This window comes from Caretta caretta, chromosome 4 (genome assembly GCF_965140235.1).
Source record: "Caretta caretta isolate rCarCar2 chromosome 4, rCarCar1.hap1, whole genome shotgun sequence".
NCBI classification, from domain to species: Eukaryota; Metazoa; Chordata; order Testudines; family Cheloniidae; genus Caretta; species Caretta caretta.
The window spans coordinates 152,742,190-152,761,289 of NC_134209.1; the positions used below are offsets into that span (position 1 = coordinate 152,742,190).

At 51.9% G+C, this 19,100-nt stretch overlaps 2 protein-coding genes across 2 annotated transcripts; both read right to left on the reverse strand.

Annotated features, from left to right (window-relative positions):
• Positions 1–946: 946 nt before the first annotated feature.
• LOC142068330 (uncharacterized) lies at positions 947–3,088 on the reverse strand. Its single transcript, XM_048846529.2, has 2 exons — positions 2,150–3,088; positions 947–1,567 (listed from the first exon to the last, which is right to left on the reverse strand). Exons 1-2 carry the CDS (start codon positions 2,730–2,732, stop codon positions 1,026–1,028), a joined length of 1,125 nt encoding a protein of 374 aa, XP_048702486.2. The 5' UTR covers positions 2,733–3,088; the 3' UTR covers positions 947–1,025.
• A 2,645-nt stretch (positions 3,089–5,733) lies between these two features.
• LOC142071798 (uncharacterized) lies at positions 5,734–7,890 on the reverse strand. Its single transcript, XM_075127348.1, has 2 exons — positions 6,937–7,890; positions 5,734–6,354 (listed from the first exon to the last, which is right to left on the reverse strand). Exons 1-2 carry the CDS (start codon positions 7,517–7,519, stop codon positions 5,813–5,815), a joined length of 1,125 nt encoding a protein of 374 aa, XP_074983449.1. The 5' UTR covers positions 7,520–7,890; the 3' UTR covers positions 5,734–5,812.
• Positions 7,891–19,100: the final 11,210 nt, after the last annotated feature.

Here is a 19,100-nt window from a genome sequence, read left to right on the forward strand (position 1 = left end):
CGCAATCAAAGATCTGCTGATATCAAGGGTAGTGACCCTGGGAAATGTGCAGGTCATAGTGGATGGCTTTGCTGCAATGGGATTCCCTAACTGTGGTGGGGCCATAGATGGAACCCATATCCCTATCTTGGCACCGGAGCACCAAGCCGCCGAGTACATAAACCGCAAGGGGTACTTTTCAATAGTGCTGCAAGCTCTGGTGGATCACAAGGGACGTTTCACCAACATCAACGTGGGATGGCCGGGAAAGGTGCATGATGCTCGCATCTTCAGGAACTCTGGTCTGTTTCAAAAGCTGCAGGAAGGGACTTTATTCCCAGACCAGAAAATAACTGTTGGGGATGTTGAAATGCCTATATGTATCCTTGGGGACCCAGCCTACCCCTTAATGCCATGGCTCATGAAGCCGTACACAGGCAGCCTGGACAGTAGTCAGGAGCTGTTCAACTACAGGCTGAGCAAGTGCAGAATGGTGGTAGAATGTGCATCTGGACGTTTAAAGGCGCGCTGGCGCAGTTTACTGACTCGCTTAGACCTCAGAGAAACCAATATTCCCACTGTTATTACTGCTTGCTGTGTGCTCCACAATCTCTGTGAGAGTAAGGGGGAGACATTTATGGCGGGGTGGGAGATTGAGGCAAATCGCCTGGCTGCTGGTTACGCGCAGCCAGACACCAGGGCGGTTAGAAGAGCACAGGAGGGCGCGGTGCGCATCAGAGAAGCTTTGAAAACCAGTTTCATGACTGGCCAGGCTACGGTGTGAAAGTTCTGTTTGTTTCTCCTTGATGAAACCCCCCACCCCTTGGTTCACTCTACTTCCCTGTAAGCTAACCACCCGCCCCTCCTCCCTTCAATCACCGCTTGCAGAGGCAATAAAGTCATTGTTGCTTCACATTCATGCATTCTTTATCCATTCATCACACAAATAGGGGGATGACTACCAAGGTATCCCAGGAGGGGTGGTGGAGGAGGGAAGGAAAATGCCACACAGCACTTTAAGCACAGCACTTTAAAAGTTTACAACTTTAAAATTTATTGAATGCCAGCCTTCTTTTTTTGGGGCAATCCTCTGTGGTGGAGTGGCTGGTTGGCCGGAGGCCCCCCCACCGCGTTCTTGGGCGTCTGGGTGTGGAGGCTATGGAACTTGGGGAGGAGGGCGGTTGGTTACAGAGGGGCTGCAGTGGCAGTCTGTGCTCCAGCTGCCTTTGCTGCAGCTCAACCATACACTGGCGCATACTGGTTTGGTCCTGCAGCAGCCTCAGCATTGAATCCTGCCTCCTCTCATCACGCTGCCACCACATTTGAGCTTCAGCCCTGTCTTCAGCCCGCCACTTGCTCTCTTCAGCCCGCCACTTACTCTCTTCAGCCCGCCACCTCTCCTCCCGGTCATTTTGTGCTTTCCTGCACTCTGACATTATTTGCCTCCACGCATTCGTCTGTGCTCTGTCAGTGTGGGAGGACAGCATGAGCTCGGAGAACATTTCATCGCGAGTGCGTTTTTTTTTCTTTCTAAGCTTCACTAGCCTCTGGGAAGGAGAAGATCCTGTGATCATTGAAACACATGCAGCTGGTGGAGAAAAAAAAAGGGACAGCGGTATTTAAAAAGACACATTTTATAAAACAGTGGCTACACTCTTTCAGGGTAAACCTTGCTGTTAACATTACATACATAGCACATGTGCTTTCGTTACAAGGTTGCATTTTGCCTTCTCCCACCGCGTGACTACCCCCTCAACCTTCCCCCCTCCCTGTGGCTAACAGCGGGGAACATTTCTGTTTAGCCACAGGCAAACAGCCCAGCAGGAATGGGCTTCTCTGAGTGTCCCCTGAAGAAAAGCACTCTATTTCAACCAGGTGACCATGAATTATATCTCACTCTCCTGAGGATAACACAGAGAGATAAAGAACGGATGTTGTTTGAATGCCAGCAAACATACACTGCAATGCTTTGTTCTACAATGATTCCCGAGTACGTGTTACTGGCCTGGAGTGGTAAAGTGTCCTACCATGAAGGACGCAATAAGGCTGCCCTCTCCAGAAACCTTTTGCAAAGGCTTTAGGACTAGGAGAACCGCAAATGCCAGGGCAAAGTAATCCTTTCACATGCTTGCTTTTAAACCATGTATAGTATTTTAAAAGGTACACTCACCAGAGGTCCCTTCTCCGCCTGCTGGGTCCAGGAGGCAGCCTTGGGTGGGTTCGGGGGGTACTGGCTCCAGGTCTAGGGTGAGAAACTGTTCCTGGCTGTCGGGAAAACCGGTTTCTCCGCTTGCTTGCTGTGAGCTATCTACAACCTCCTCCTCCTCATCATCTTCTTCGTCCCCAAAACCTGCTTCCGTATTGCCTCCATCTCCATTGAAGGAGTCAAACAACACGGCTGGGGTAGTGGTGGCTGAACCCCCTAAAATGGCATGCAGCTCATCATAGAAGCGGCATGTTTGGGGCTCTGACCCAGAGCGGCTGTTCGCCTCTCTGGTTTTCTGGTAGGCTTGCCTCAGCTCCTTCAGTTTCACGCGGCACTGCTTCGGGTCCCTGTTATTGCCTCTGTCCTTCATGCCCTGGGAGATTTTGACAAAGGTTTTGGCATTTCGAAAACTGGAACAGAGTTCTGATAGCACGGATTCCTCTCCCCAAACAGCGATCAGATCCCGTACCTCCCGTTCGGTCCATGCTGGAGCTCTTTTGCGATTCTGGGACTCCATCATGGTCACCTGTGCTGATGAGCTCTGCATGGTCACCTGCAGCTTGCCACGCTGGCCAAACAGGAAATGAGATTCAAAAGTTCACGGTTCTTTTCCTGTCTACCTGGCCAGTGCATCTGAGTTGAGAGTGCTGTCCAGAGCGGTCATAATGGAGCACTCTGGGATAGCTCCCGGAGGCCAATACCATCGAATTGTGTCCACAGTACCCCAAATTCGAGCCGGCAACGTCGATTTAAGCGCTAATCCACTTGTCAGGGGTGGAGTAAGGAAATCGATTTTAAGAGCCCTTTAAGTCGAAATAAAGGGCTTCATTGTGTGGACGGGTGCAGGTTTACATCGATTTAACGCTGCTAAATTCGACCTAAAGTCCTAGGGTATGTCTACACTACGAAATTAGGTCGAATTTATAGAAGTCGGTTTTTTAGAAATCGGTTTTATATATTCGAGTGTGTGTGTCCCCACAGAAAATGCTCTAAGTGCATTAAGTGCATTAATTCGGCGGAGCACTTCACCGAGGCAAGCGTCGACTTCCGGAGCGTTGCACAGTGGGTAGCTATCCCACAGTTCCTGCAGTCTCCGCTGCCCATTGGAATTCTGGGTTGAGATCCCAATGCCTGATGGGGCTAAAACATTGTCGCGGGTGGTTCTGGGTACATATCATCAGCCCCCCGTTCCCTCCCTCCCCCCGTGAAAGCAAGGGCAGACAATCATTTCGCGCCTTTTTTCCTGAGTTACCTGTGCAGACGCCATACCATGGCAAGTATGGAGCCCGCTCAGGTAACCGTCACCCTATGTCTCCTGGGTGCTGGCAGATGCGGTACGGCATTGCTACACAGTAGCAGCAACCCCTTGCCTTGTGGCAGCAGACGGTACAGTACGACTGGTAGCCGTCCTCGTCGTGTCTGAGGTGCTCCTGGTCGCCTCTGTGAGGTCGATCAGGAGTGCCTGGGCAGACATGGGCACAGGGACTAAATTTGGAGTGACTTGACCAGGTCATTCTCTTTAGTCCTGCAGTCAGTCCTATTGAACCGTCTTATGGTGAGCAGGCAGGCGATACGGACTGCTAGCAGTCGTACTGTACCATCTTCTGCCGAGCAGCCATGAGATGTGGATGGCATGCAGTCCTTCTGCACCGTCTGCTGCCAGCCAAAGATGTAAAAGATAGATGGAGTGGATCAAAACAAGAAATAGACCAGATTTGTTTTGTACTCATTTGCTTCCCCCCCTCCCCTGTCTAGGGGACTCATTCCTCTAGGTCACACTGCAGTCACTCACAGAGAAGGTGCAGCGAGGTAAATCTAGCCATGTATCAATCAGAGGCCAGGCTAACCTCCTTGTTCCAATAACAACGATAACTTAGGTGCACCATTTCTTATTAGAACCCTCCGTGCAGTCCTGCCTGAAATACTCCTTGATGTACAGGCACCCCCTTTGTTGATTTTAGCTCCCTGAAGCCAACCCTGTAAGCCGTGTCGTCAGTCGCCCCTCCCTCCGTCAGAGCAACGGCAGACAATCGTTCCGCGCCTTTTTTCTGTGCGGACGCCATACCAAGGCAAGCATGGAGGCCGCTCAGCTCACTTTGGCAATTAGGAGCACATTAAACACCACACGCATTATCCAGCAGTATATGCAGCACCAGAACCTGGCAAAGTGATACCGGGCGAGGAGGCGACGTCAGCGCGGTCCCGTGAGTGATCAGGACATGGACACAGATTTCTCTGAAAGCATGGGCCCTGCCAATGCATGCATCATGGTGCTAATGGGGCAGGTTCATGCTGTGGAACGCCGATTCTGGGCTCGGGAAACAAGCACAGACTGGTGGGACTGCATAGTGTTGCAGGTCTGGGACGATTCCCAGTGGCTGCGAAACTTTCGCATGCGTAAGGGCACTTTCATGGAACTTTGTGACTTGCTTTCCCCTGCCCTGAGGCGCATGAATTCCAAGATGAGAGCAGCCCTCACAGTTGAGAAGCGAGTGGCGATAGCCCTGTGGAAGCTTGCAATGCCAGACAGCTACCGGTCAGTTGGGAATCAATTTGGAGTGGGCAAATCTACTGTGGGGGCTGCTGTGATGCAAGTAGCCCACGCAATCAAAGATCTGCTGATATCAAGTGTAGTGACCCTGGGAAACGTGCAGGTCATAGTGGATGGCTTTGCTGCAATGGGATTCCCTAACTGTGGTGGGGCTATAGACGGAACCCATATCCCTATCTTGGCACCAGAGCACCAAGCCGCCGAGTACATAAACCGCAAGGGGTACTTTTCGATAGTGCTGCAAGCTCTGGTGGATCACAAGGGACGTTTCACCAACATCAACGTGGGATGGCCGGGAAAGGTGCATGATGCTCGCATCTTCAGGAACTCTGGTCTGTTTCAAAAGCTGCAGGAAGGGACTTTATTCCCAGACCAGAAAATAACTGTTGGGGATGTTGAAATGCCTATATGTATCCTTGGGGACCCAGCCTACCCCTTAATGCCATGGCTCATGAAGCCGTACACAGGCAGCCTGGACAGTAGTCAGGAGCTGTTCAACTACAGGCTGAGCAAGTGCAGAATGGTGGTAGAATGTGCATCTGGACGTTTAAAGGCGCGCTGGCGCAGTTTACTGACTCGCTTAGACCTCAGCGAAACCAATATTCCCACTGTTATTACTGCTTGCTGTGTGCTTCACAATCTCTGTGAGAGTAAGGGGGAGACATTTATGGCGGGGTGGGAGATTGAGGCAAATCGCCTGGCTGCTGGTTACGCGCAGCCAGACACCAGGGCGGTTAGGAGAGCACAGGAGGGCGCGGTACGCATCAGAGAAGCTTTGAAAACCAGTTTCATGACTGGCCAGGCTACGGTGTGAAAGTTCTGTTTGTTTCTCCTTGATGAAACCCCCCACCCCTTGGTTCACTCTACTTCCCTGTAAGCTAACCACCCGCCCCTCCTCCCTTCAATCACCGCTTGCAGAGGCAATAAAGTCATTGTTGCTTCACATTCATGCATTCTTTATCCATTCATCACACAAATAGGGGGATGACTACCAAGGTATCCCAGGAGGGGTGGTGGAGGAGGGAAGGAAAATGCCACACAGCACTTTAAGCACAGCACTTTAAAAGTTTACAACTTTAAAATTTATTGAATGCCAGCCTTCTTTTTTTGGGGCAATCCTCTGTGGTGGAGTGGCTGGTTGGCCGGAGGCCCCCCCACCGCGTTCTTGGGCGTCTGGGTGTGGAGGCTATGGAACTTGGGGAGGAGGGCGGTTGGTTACAGAGGGGCTGCAGTGGCAGTCTGTGCTCCAGCTGCCTTTGCTGCAGCTCAACCATACACTGGCGCATACTGGTTTGGTCCTGCAGCAGCCTCAGCATTGAATCCTGCCTCCTCTCATCACGCTGCCGCCACATTTGAGCTTCAGCCCTGTCTTCAGCCCGCCACTTGCTCTCTTCAGCCCGCCACTTACTCTCTTCAGCCCGCCACCTCTCCTCCCGGTCATTTTGTGCTTTCCTGCACTCTGACATTATTTGCCTCCACGCATTCGTCTGTGCTCTGTCAGTGTGGGAGGACAGCATGAGCTCGGAGAACATTTCATCGCGAGTGCGTTTTTTTTTCTTTCTAAGCTTCACTAGCCTCTGGGAAGGAGAAGATCCTGTGATCATTGAAACACATGCAGCTGGTGGAGAAAAAAAAAGGGACAGCGGTATTTAAAAAGACACATTTTATAAAACAGTGGCTACACTCTTTCAGGGTAAACCTTGCTGTTAACATTACATACATAGCACATGTGCTTTCGTTACAAGGTTGCATTTTGCCTTCTCCCACCGCGTGACTACCCCCTCAACCTTCCCCCCTCCCTGTGGCTAACAGCGGGGAACATTTCTGTTTAGCCACAGGCAAACAGCCCAGCAGGAATGGGCTTCTCTGAGTGTCCCCTGAAGAAAAGCACTCTATTTCAACCAGGTGACCATGAATTATATCTCACTCTCCTGAGGATAACACAGAGAGATAAAGAACGGATGTTGTTTGAATGCCAGCAAACATACACTGCAATGCTTTGTTCTACAATGATTCCCGAGTACGTGTTACTGGCCTGGAGTGGTAAAGTGTCCTACCATGAAGGACGCAATAAGGCTGCCCTCTCCAGAAACCTTTTGCAAAGGCTTTAGGACTAGGAGAACCGCAAATGCCAGGGCAAAGTAATCCTTTCACATGCTTGCTTTTAAACCATGTATAGTATTTTAAAAGGTACACTCACCAGAGGTCCCTTCTCCGCCTGCTGGGTCCAGGAGGCAGCCTTGGGTGGGTTCGGGGGGTACTGGCTCCAGGTCTAGGGTGAGAAACTGTTCCTGGCTGTCGGGAAAACCGGTTTCTCCGCTTGCTTGCTGTGAGCTATCTACAACCTCCTCCTCCTCATCATCTTCTTCGTCCCCAAAACCTGCTTCCGTATTGCCTCCATCTCCATTGAAGGAGTCAAACAACACGGCTGGGGTAGTGGTGGCTGAACCCCCTAAAATGGCATGCAGCTCATCATAGAAGCGGCATGTTTGGGGCTCTGACCCAGAGCGGCTGTTCGCCTCTCTGGTTTTCTGGTAGGCTTGCCTCAGCTCCTTCAGTTTCACGCGGCACTGCTTCGGGTCCCTGTTATTGCCTCTGTCCTTCATGCCCTGGGAGATTTTGACAAAGGTTTTGGCATTTCGAAAACTGGAACAGAGTTCTGATAGCACGGATTCCTCTCCCCAAACAGCGATCAGATCCCGTACCTCCCGTTCGGTCCATGCTGGAGCTCTTTTGCGATTCTGGGACTCCATCATGGTCACCTGTGCTGATGAGCTCTGCATGGTCACCTGCAGCTTGCCACGCTGGCCAAACAGGAAATGAGATTCAAAAGTTCACGGTTCTTTTCCTGTCTACCTGGCCAGTGCATCTGAGTTGAGAGTGCTGTCCAGAGCGGTCATAATGGAGCACTCTGGGATAGCTCCCGGAGGCCAATACCATCGAATTGTGTCCACAGTACCCCAAATTCGAGCCGGCAACGTCGATTTAAGCGCTAATCCACTTGTCAGGGGTGGAGTAAGGAAATCGATTTTAAGAGCCCTTTAAGTCGAAATAAAGGGCTTCATTGTGTGGACGGGTGCAGGTTTACATCGATTTAACGCTGCTAAATTCGACCTAAAGTCCTAGGGTATGTCTACACTACGAAATTAGGTCGAATTTATAGAAGTCGGTTTTTTAGAAATCGGTTTTATATATTCGAGTGTGTGTGTCCCCACAGAAAATGCTCTAAGTGCATTAAGTGCATTAACTCGGCGGAGCACTTCACCGAGGCAAGCGTCGACTTCCGGAGCGTTGCACAGTGGGTAGCTATCCCACAGTTCCCGCAGTCTCCGCTGCCCATTGGAATTCTGGGTTGAGATCCCAATGCCTGATGGGGCTAAAACATTGTCGCGGGTGGTTCTGGGTACATATCGTCAGCCCCCCGTTCCCTCCCTCCCCCCGTGAAAGCAAGGGCAGACAATCATTTCGCGCCTTTTTTCCTGAGTTACCTGTGCAGATGCCATACCATGGCAAGTATGGAGCCCGCTCAGGTAACCGTCACCCTATGTCTCCTGGGTGCTGGCAGATGCGGTACGGCATTGCTACACAGTAGCAGCAACCCCTTGCCTTGTGGCAGCAGACGGTACAGTACGACTGGTAGCCGTCCTCGTCGTGTCTGAGGTGCTCCTGGTCGCCTCTGTGAGGTCGATCAGGAGTGCCTGGGCAGACATGGGCACAGGGACTAAATTTGGAGTGACTTGACCAGGTCATTCTCTTTAGTCCTGCAGTCAGTCCTATTGAACCGTCTTATGGTGAGCGGGCAGGCGATACGGACTGCTAGCAGTCGTACTGTACCATCTTCTGCCGAGCAGCCATGAGATGTGGATGGCATGCAGTCCTTCTGCACCGTCTGCTGCCAGCCAAAGATGTAAAAGATAGATGGAGTGGATCAAAACAAGAAATAGACCAGATTTGTTTTGTACTCATTTGCCTCCTCCCCTGTCTAGGGGACTCATTCCTCTAGGTCACACTGCAGTCACTCACAGAGAAGGTGCAGCGAGGTAAATCTAGCCATGTATCAATCAGAGGCCAGGCTAACCTCCTTGTTCCAATAACAACGATAACTTAGGTGCACCATTTCTTATTAGAACCCTCCGTGCAGTCCTGCCTGAAATACTCCTTGATGTACAGGCACCCCCTTTGTTGATTTTAGCTCCCTGAAGCCAACCCTGTAAGCCGTGTCGTCAGTCGCCCCTCCCTCCGTCAGAGCAACGGCAGACAATCGTTCCGCGCCTTTTTTCTGTGCGGACGCCATACCAAGGCAAGCATGGAGGCCGCTCAGCTCACTTTGGCAATTAGGAGCACATTAAACACCACACGCATTATCCAGCAGTATATGCAGCACCAGAACCTGGCAAAGCGATACCGGGCGAGGAGGCGACGTCAGCGCGGTCCCGTGAGTGATCAGGACATGGACACAGATTTCTCTGAAAGCATGGGCCCTGCCAATGCATGCATCATGGTGCTAATGGGGCAGGTTCATGCTGTGGAACGCCGATTCTGGGCTCGGGAAACAAGCACAGACTGGTGGGACTGCATAGTGTTGCAGGTCTGGGACGATTCCCAGTGGCTGCGAAACTTTCGCATGCGTAAGGGCACTTTCATGGAACTTTGTGACTTGCTTTCCCCTGCCCTGAGGCGCATGAATTCCAAGATGAGAGCAGCCCTCACAGTTGAGAAGCGAGTGGCGATAGCCCTGTGGAAGCTTGCAACGCCAGACAGCTACCGGTCAGTTGGGAATCAATTTGGAGTGGGCAAATCTACTGTGGGGGCTGCTGTGATGCAAGTAGCCCACGCAATCAAAGATCTGCTGATATCAAGGGTAGTGACCCTGGGAAACGTGCAGGTCATAGTGGATGGCTTTGCTGCAATGGGATTCCCTAACTGTGGTGGGGCCATAGACGGAACCCATATCCCTATCTTGGCACCGGAGCACCAAGCCGCCGAGTACATGAACCGCAAGGGGTACTTTTCGATAGTGCTGCAAGCTCTGGTGGATCACAAGGGACGTTTCACCAACATCAACGTGGGATGGCCGGGAAAGGTGCATGATGCTCGCATCTTCAGGAACTCTGGTCTGTTTCAAAAGCTGCAGGAAGGGACTTTATTCCCAGACCAGAAAATAACTGTTGGGGATGTTGAAATGCCTATGTGTATCCTTGGGGACCCAGCCTACCCCTTAATGCCATGGCTCATGAAGCCGTACACAGGCAGCCTGGACAGTAGTCAGGAGCTGTTCAACTACAGGCTGAGCAAGTGCAGAATGGTGGTAGAATGTGCATTTGGACGTTTAAAGGCGCGCTGGCGCAGTTTACTGACTCGCTTAGACCTCAGAGAAACCAATATTCCCACTGTTATTACTGCTTGCTGTGTGCTCCACAATCTCTGTGAGAGTAAGGGGGAGACATTTATGGCGGGGTGGGAGATTGAGGCAAATCGCCTGGCTGCTGGTTACGCGCAGCCAGACACCAGGGCGGTTAGGAGAGCACAGGAGGGCGCGGTACGCATCAGAGAAGCTTTGAAAACCAGTTTCATGACTGGCCAGGCTACGGTGTGAAAGTTCTGTTTGTTTCTCCTTGATGAAACCCCCCACCCCTTGGTTCACTCTACTTCCCTGTAAGCTAACCACCCGCCCCTCCTCCCTTCAATCACCGCTTGCAGAGGCAATAAAGTCATTGTTGCTTCACATTCATGCATTCTTTATTCATTCATCACACAAATAGGGGGATGACTACCAAGGTATCCCAGGAGGGGTGGTGGAGGAGGGAAGGAAAATGCCACACAGCACTTTAAGCACAGCACTTTAAAAGTTTACAACTTTAAAATTTATTGAATGCCAGCCTTCTTTTTTTGGGGCAATCCTCTGTGGTGGAGTGGCTGGTTGGCCGGAGGCCCCCCCACCGCGTTCTTGGGCGTCTGGGTGTGGAGGCTATGGAACTTGGGGAGGAGGGCGGTTGGTTACAGAGGGGCTGCAGTGGCAGTCTGTGCTCCAGCTGCCTTTGCTGCAGCTCAACCATACACTGGCGCATACTGGTTTGGTCCTGCAGCAGCCTCAGCATTGAATCCTGCCTCCTCTCATCACGCTGCCGCCACATTTGAGCTTCAGCCCTGTCTTCAGCCCGCCACTTGCTCTCTTCAGCCCGCCACTTACTCTCTTCAGCCCGCCACCTCTCCTCCCGGTCATTTTGTGCTTTCCTGCACTCTGACATTATTTGCCTCCACGCATTCGTCTGTGCTCTGTCAGTGTGGGAGGACAGCATGAGCTCGGAGAACATTTCATCGCGAGTGCATTTTTTTTTCTTTCTAAGCTTCACTAGCCTCTGGGAAGGAGAAGATCCTGTGATCATTGAAACACATGCAGCTGGTGGAGAAAAAAAAAGGGACAGCGGTATTTAAAAAGACACATTTTATAAAACAGTGGCTACACTCTTTCAGGGTAAACCTTGCTGTTAACATTACATACATAGCACATGTGCTTTCGTTACAAGGTTGCATTTTGCCTTCTCCCACCGCGTGACTACCCCCTCAACCTTCCCCCCTCCCTGTGGCTAACAGCGGGGAACATTTCTGTTTAGCCACAGGCAAACAGCCCAGCAGGAATGGGCTTCTCTGAGTGTCCCCTGAAGAAAAGCACTCTATTTCAACCAGGTGACCATGAATTATATCTCACTCTCCTGAGGATAACACAGAGAGATAAAGAACGGATGTTGTTTGAATGCCAGCAAACATACACTGCAATGCTTTGTTCTACAATGATTCCCAAGTACGTGTTACTGGCCTGGAGTGGTAAAGTGTCCTACCATGAAGGACGCAATAAGGCTGCCCTCTCCAGAAACCTTTTGCAAAGGCTTTAGGACTAGGAGAACCGCAAATGCCAGGGCAAAGTAATCCTTTCACATGCTTGCTTTTAAACCATGTATAGTATTTTAAAAGGTACACTCACCAGAGGTCCCTTCTCCGCCTGCTGGGTCTAGGAGGCAGCCTTGGGTGGGTTCGGGGGGTACTGGCTCCAGGTCTAGGGTGAGAAACTGTTCCTGGCTGTCGGGAAAACCGGTTTCTCCGCTTGCTTGCTGTGAGCTATCTACAACCTCCTCCTCCTCATCATCTTCTTCGTCCCCAAAACCTGCTTCCGTATTGCCTCCATCTCCATTGAAGGAGTCAAACAACACGGCTGGGGTAGTGGTGGCTGAACCCCCTAAAATGGCATGCAGCTCATCATAGAAGCGGCATGTTTGGGGCTCTGACCCAGAGCGGCTGTTCGCCTCTCTGGTTTTCTGGTAGGCTTGCCTCAGCTCCTTCAGTTTCACGCGGCACTGCTTCGGGTCCCTGTTATTGCCTCTGTCCTTCATGCCCTGGGAGATTTTGACAAAGGTTTTGGCATTTCGAAAACTGGAACAGAGTTCTGATAGCACGGATTCCTCTCCCCAAACAGCGATCAGATCCCGTACCTCCCGTTCGGTCCATGCTGGAGCTCTTTTGCGATTCTGGGACTCCATCATGGTCACCTGTGCTGATGAGCTCTGCATGGTCACCTGCAGCTTGCCACGCTGGCCAAACAGGAAATGAGATTCAAAAGTTCACGGTTCTTTTCCTGTCTACCTGGCCAGTGCATCTGAGTTGAGAGTGCTGTCCAGAGCGGTCATAATGGAGCACTCTGGGATAGCTCCCGGAGGCCAATACCATCGAATTGTGTCCACAGTACCCCAAATTCGAGCCGGCAACGTCGATTTAAGCGCTAATCCACTTGTCAGGGGTGGAGTAAGGAAATCGATTTTAAGAGCCCTTTAAGTCGAAATAAAGGGCTTCATTGTGTGGACGGGTGCAGGTTTACATCGATTTAACGCTGCTAAATTCGACCTAAAGTCCTAGGGTATGTCTACACTACGAAATTAGGTCGAATTTATAGAAGTCGGTTTTTTAGAAATCGGTTTTATATATTCGAGTGTGTGTGTCCCCACAGAAAATGCTCTAAGTGCATTAAGTGCATTAACTCGGCGGAGCACTTCCACAGTACCGAGGCAAGCGTCGACTTCCGGAGCGTTGCACTGTGGGTAGCTATCCCACAGTTCCCGCAGTCTCCGCTGCCCATTGGAATTCTGGGTTGAGATCCCAATGCCTGATGGGGCTAAAACATTGTCGCGGGTGGTTCTGGGTACATATCGTCAGCCCCCCGTTCCCTCCCTCCCACCGTGAAAGCAAGGGCAGACAATCATTTCGCGCCTTTTTTCCTGAGTTACCTGTGCAGACGCCATACCATGGCAAGCATGGAGCCCGCTCAGGTAACCGTCACCCTATGTCTCCTGGGTGCTGGGAGACGTGGTACGGCATTGCTACACAGTAGCAGCAACCCCTTGCCTTGTGGCAGCAGACGGTACAGTACGACTGGTAGCCGTCCTCGTCGTGTCTGAGGTGCTCCTGGTCGCCTCTGTGAGCTCGATCAGGAGCGCCTGGGCAGACATGGGCACAGGGACTAAATTTGGAGTGACTTGACCAGGTCATTCTCTTTAGTCCTGCAGTCAGTCCTATTGAACCATCTTATGGTGAGCGGGCAGGCGATACGGACTGCTAGCAGTCGTACTGTACCATCTTCTGCCGAGCAGCCATGAGATGTGGATGGCATGCAGTCCTTCTGCACCGTCTGCTGCCAGCCAAAGATGTAAAAAATAGATGGAGTGGATCAAAACAAGAAATAGACCAGATTTGTTTTGTACTCATTTGCTTCCCCCCCTCCCCTGTCTAGGGGACTCATTCTTCTAGATCACACTGCAGTCACTTACAGAGAAGGTGCAGCGAGGTAAATCTAGCCATGTATCAATCAGAGGCCAGGCTAACCTTCTTGTTCCAATAAGGACAATAACTTAGGTGCACCATTTCTTATTGGAACCCTCCGTGAAGTCCTGCCTGAAATACTCCTTGATGTACAGGCACCCCCTTTGTTGATTTTAGCTCCCTGAAGCCAACCCTGTAAGCGCCCCTCCCAGCGTCAGAGCAATGGCAAACAATCGGGCATCTGAGAGTGCTGTCCAGAGCAGTCACAATGGAGCACTCTGATGGGGCTAAAACATTGTCGCGGGTGGTTCTGGGTACGTATCGTCAGGCCCCCATTCCCTCCCTCTCTCCGTGAAAGCAAGAGCAGACAATCATTTCGCGCCTTTTTTCCTCAGTTACCTGTGCAGACGCCATACCATGGCAAGCATGGAGCCCGCTCAGGTAACCGTCACCCTATGTCTCCTGGGTGCTGGCAGACGCGGTACGGCATTGCTACACAGTAGCAGCAACCCCTTGCCTTGTGGCAGCAGACGGTACAGTACGACTGGTAGCCATCCTCGTCATGTCTGAGGTGCTCCTGGTCGCCTCTGTGAGGTCGATCAGGAGCGCCTGGGCAGACATGGGCACAGGGACTAAATTTGGAGTGACTTGACCAGGTCATTCTCTTTAGTCCTGCAGTCAGTCCTATTGAACCATCTTATGGTGAGCGGGCAGGCGATACGGACTGCTAGCAGTCGTACTGTACCATCTTCTGCCGAGCAGCCATGAGATGTGGATGGCATGCAGTCCTTCTGCACCGTCTGCTGCCAGCCAAAGATGTAAAAGATAGATGGAATGGATCAAAACAAGAAATAGACCAGATTTGTTTTGTACTCATTTGCCTCCTCCCCTGTCTAGGGGACTCATTCCTCTAGGTCACACTGCAGTCACTCACAGAGAAGGTGCAGCGAGGTAAATCTAGCCATGTATCAATCAGAGGCCAGGCTAACCTCCTTGTTCCAATAACAACGATAACTTAGGTGCACCATTTCTTATTGGAACCCTCCGTGCAGTCCTGCCTGAAATACTCCTTGATGTACAGGCACCCCCTTTGTTGATTTTAGCTCCCTGAAGCCAACCCTGTAAGCCGTGTCGTCAGTCGCCCCTCCCTCCGTCAGAGCAACGGCAGACAATCGTTCCGCGCCTTTTTTCTGTGCGGACACCATACCAAGGCAAGCATGGAGGCCGCTCAGCTCACTTTGGCAATTAGGAGCACATTAAACACCACACACATTATCCAGCAGTATATGCAGCACCAGAACATGGCAACGCGATACCGGTCGAGGAGGCGACGTCAGCGCGGTCCCGTGAGTGATCAGGACATGGACACAGATTTCTCTGAAAGCATGGGCCCTGACAATGCATGCATCATGGTGCTAATGGGGCAGGTTCATGCTGTGGAACGCCGATTCTGGGCTCGGGAAACAAGCACAGACTGGTGGGACCGCATAGTGTTGCAGGTCTGGGACGATTCCCAGTGGCTACGAAACTTTCGCATGCGTAAGGGCACTTTCATGGAACTTTGTGACTTGCTTTCCCCTGCCCTGAGGCGCATGAATACCAAGATGAGAGCAGCCCTCACAGTTGAGAAGCGAGTGGTGATAGCCCTGTGGAAGCTTGCAACGCCAGACAGCTACCAGTCAGTTGGGAATCAATTTGGAGTGGGCAAATCTACTGTGGGGGCTGCTGTGATGCAAGTAGCCCACGCAATCAAAGATCTGCTGATATCAAGGGTAGTGACCCTGGGAAATGTGCAGGTCATAGTGGATGGCTTTGCTGCAATGGGATTCCCTAACTGTGGTGGGGCCATAGACCGAACCCATATCCCTATCTTGGCACCGGAGCACCAAGCCGCCGAGTACATAAACCGCAAGGGGTACTTTTCAATAGTGCTGCAAGCACTGGTGGATCACAAGGGACGTTTCACCAACATCAACGTGGGATGGCCGGGAAAGGTGCATGATGCTTGCATCTTCAGGAACTCTGGTCTGTTTCAAAAGCTGCAGGAAGGGACTTTATTCCCTGACCAGAAAATAACTGTTGGGGATGTTGAAATGCCTATATGTATCCTTGGGGACCCAGCCTACCCCTTAATGCCATGGCTCATGAAGCCGTACACAGGCAGCCTGGACAGTAGTCAGGAGCTGTTCAACTACAGGCTGAGCAAGTGCAGAATGGTGGTAGAATGTGCATTTGGACATTTAAAGGCGCGCTGGCGCAGTTTACTGACTCGCTTAGACCTCAGCGAAACCAATATTCCCACTGTTATTACTGCTTGCTGAGTGCTCCACAATATCTGTGAGAGTAAGGGGGAGACGTTTATGGCGGGGTGGGAGGTTGAGGCAAATCGCCTGGCTGCTGGTTACGCGCAGCCAGACACCAGGGCTGTTAGAAGAGCACAGGAGGGCGCGGTACGCATCAGAGAAGCTTTGAAAACCAGTTTCATGACTGGCCAGGCTACGGTGTGAAAGTTCTGTTTGTTTCTCCTTGATGAAACCCCCCGCCCCTTGGTTCACTCTACTTCCCTGTAAGCTAACCACCCGCCCCTCCTCCCTTTAATCATTGCTTGCAGAGGCAATAAAGTCATTTCTGCTTCACAGTCATGCATTCGTTATTCATTCATCACACAAATAGGGGGATGACTACCAAGGTATCCCAGGAGGGGTGGTGGAGGAGGGAAGGAAAATGCCACACAGCACTTTAAGCACAGCACTTTAAAAGTTTACAACTTTAAAATTTATTGAATGACAGCCTTCTTTTTTTTGGGCAATCCTCTGTGGTGGAGTGGCTGGTTGGCCGGAGGCCCCCCCACCGCGTTCTTGGGCGTCTGGGTGTGGAGACTATGGAACTTGGGGAGGAGGGCGGTTGGTTACAGAGGGGCAGCAGTGGCAGTCTGTGCTCCAGCTGCCTTTGCTGCAGCTCAACCATACACTGGAGCATACTGGTTTGGTCCTGCAGCAGCCTCAGCATTGAATCCTGCCTCCTCTCATCACGCTGCCGCCACATTTGAGCTTCAGCCCTGTCTTCAGCCCGCCACTTACTCTCTTCAGCCCGCCACCTCTCCTCCCGGTCATTTTGTGCTTTCCTGCACTCTGACATTATTTGCCTCCACGCATTCGTCTGTGCTCTGTCAGTGTGGGAGGACAGCATGAGCTCGGAGAACATTTCATCGCGAGTGCGTTTTTTTTTCTTTCTAAGCTTCACTAGCCTCTGGGAAGGAGAAGATCCTGTGATCATTGAAACACATGCAGCTGGTGGAGAAAAAAAAAGGGACAGCGGTATTTAAAAAGACACATTTTATAAAACAGTGGCTACACTCTTTCAGGGTAAACCTTGCTGTTAACATTACATACATAGCACATGTGCTTTCGTTACAAGGTCGCATTTTGCCTCCTCCCACCGCGTGACTACCCCCTCAACCTTCTCCCCTCCCTGTGGCTAACAGCGGGGAACATTTCTGTTTAGCCACAGGCAAACAGCCCAGCAGGAATGGGCTCCTCTGAGTGTCCCCTGAAGAAAAGCACTCTATTTCAACCAGGTGACCATGAATTATATCTCACTCTCCTGAGGATAACACAGAGAGATAAAGAACGGATTTTGGTTGAATGCCAGCAAACATACACTGCAATGCTTTGTTCTACAGTGATTCCCCAGTACGTGTTACTGGCCTGGAGTGGTAAAGTGTCCTACCATGAAGGACGAAATAAGGCTGCCCTCTCCAGAAACCTTTTGCAAAGGCTTTAGGACTACATCTAGGAGAACCGCAAATGCCAGGGCAAAGTAATCCTTTCACATGCTTGCTTTTAAACCATGTATAGCATTTTAAAAGGTACACTCACCAGAGGTCCCTTCTCCGCCTGCTGGGTCCAGGAGGCAGCCTTGGGTGGGTTCGGGGCGTACTGGCTCCAGGTCTAGGGTGAGAAACAGTTCCTGGCTGTCGGGAAAACCGGTTTCTCCACTTGCTTGCTGTGAGCTATCTACAACCTCCTCCTCATCATCATCTTCTTCGTCCCCAAAACCTACTTCCGTATTGCCTCCATCTCCATTGAAGGAGTCAAACAACACGGCTGGGGTAGTGGTGGCTGAACCCCCTAAAATGGCATGCAGCTCATCATAGAAGCGGCATGTTTGGGGCTCTGACCCAGAGCGGCTGTTCGCCTCTTTGGTTTTCTGGTAGGTTTGCCTCAGCTCCTTCAGTTTCACGCGGCACTGCTTCGGGTCCCTGTTATGGCCTCTGTCCTTCATGCCCTGGGAGATTTTGACAAAGGTTTTGGCATTTCGAAAACTGGAACGGAGTTCTGATAGCACGGATTCCTCTCCCCAAACAGCGATCAGATCCCGTACCTCCCGTTCGGTCCATGCTGGAGCTCTTTTGTGATTCTGGGACTCCATCATGGTCACCTGTGCTGATGAGCTCTGCATGGTCACCTGCAGCTTGCCACGCTGGCCAAACAGGAAATGAGATTCAAAAGTTCACGGTTCTTTTCCTGTCTACCTGGCCAGTGCATCTGAGTTGAGAGTGCTGTCCAGAGCGGTCATAATGGAGCACTCTGGGATAGCTCCCGGAGGCCAATACCATCGAATTGTGTCCACATTACCCCAAATTCGAGCCGGCAACGTCGATTTAAGCGCTAATCCACTTGTCAGGGGTGGAGTAAGGAAATCGATTTTAAGAGCCCTTTAAGTCGAAATAAAGGGCTTCATTGTGTGGACGGGTGCAGGTTTACATCGATTTAACGCTGCTAAATTCGACCTCAAGTCCTAGTGTAGACCAGGGCCTAGTGTAGACCAGGGCTGAGGTGAAGGGTGCGAAGTGAAGTGAAGTGAAGTAAGTGAAAGAGGGGATTGAACTGGATGCTGCGGGCCGAATCAGACAAGGCCGGGGGCCTCTGGGGGCAGGGTACGTCCTGCCACTTCACCCGCCTCCTGGCAGCATGCGCGGGGCTAGGGACCTGCAGGGGCGCCCCTGGCTGCTGCTACAGCAATGAGCGGGGCACAGGCGGCCGGGGGGGGGGCTCTGCTTTACCCCAGTGCGTCCCATCGCTGTCAATGGGAGTTAGGCACTCAACCGCTTTAACCTTTGTAAACATGCCCTGGTGTGACGGCAGCTCTGGAGAGAGGCTGGGGGCTGGCTATGGGCGCAGGATTCAAGGGGCTACGCCCGCCACGGCTGGCTCAGTGGGGAGTGAAGGGGGGACTTGAAACCAGGGGGCAAATAGGGAGCTGGCGCACGCGCCCCTCCCCCCTCCTTCCGCAGGATGGGCCCCCCCAGCCCCAGCCCCCTAAACACAAGCAGGGTTCAAAGCCAGGGTGGGGTTGGGCTGTTCCCACCACAGCCCCCACCCCCATCCCAGTGCCTTTGCCCTCCCTTGGCAGCCCCTTGTGGCACGGTGGTGCTGCTTGCTTGGGGCTGGCCCTGCCTAGGATCCTCGGCTGCGGTCTGGGCACCTCCCGCCCTTTAGTACAGCTGTCCCCACACCCCGCCGCTCGCCCCAGCCAGGCCAGGGACTGAGGCAC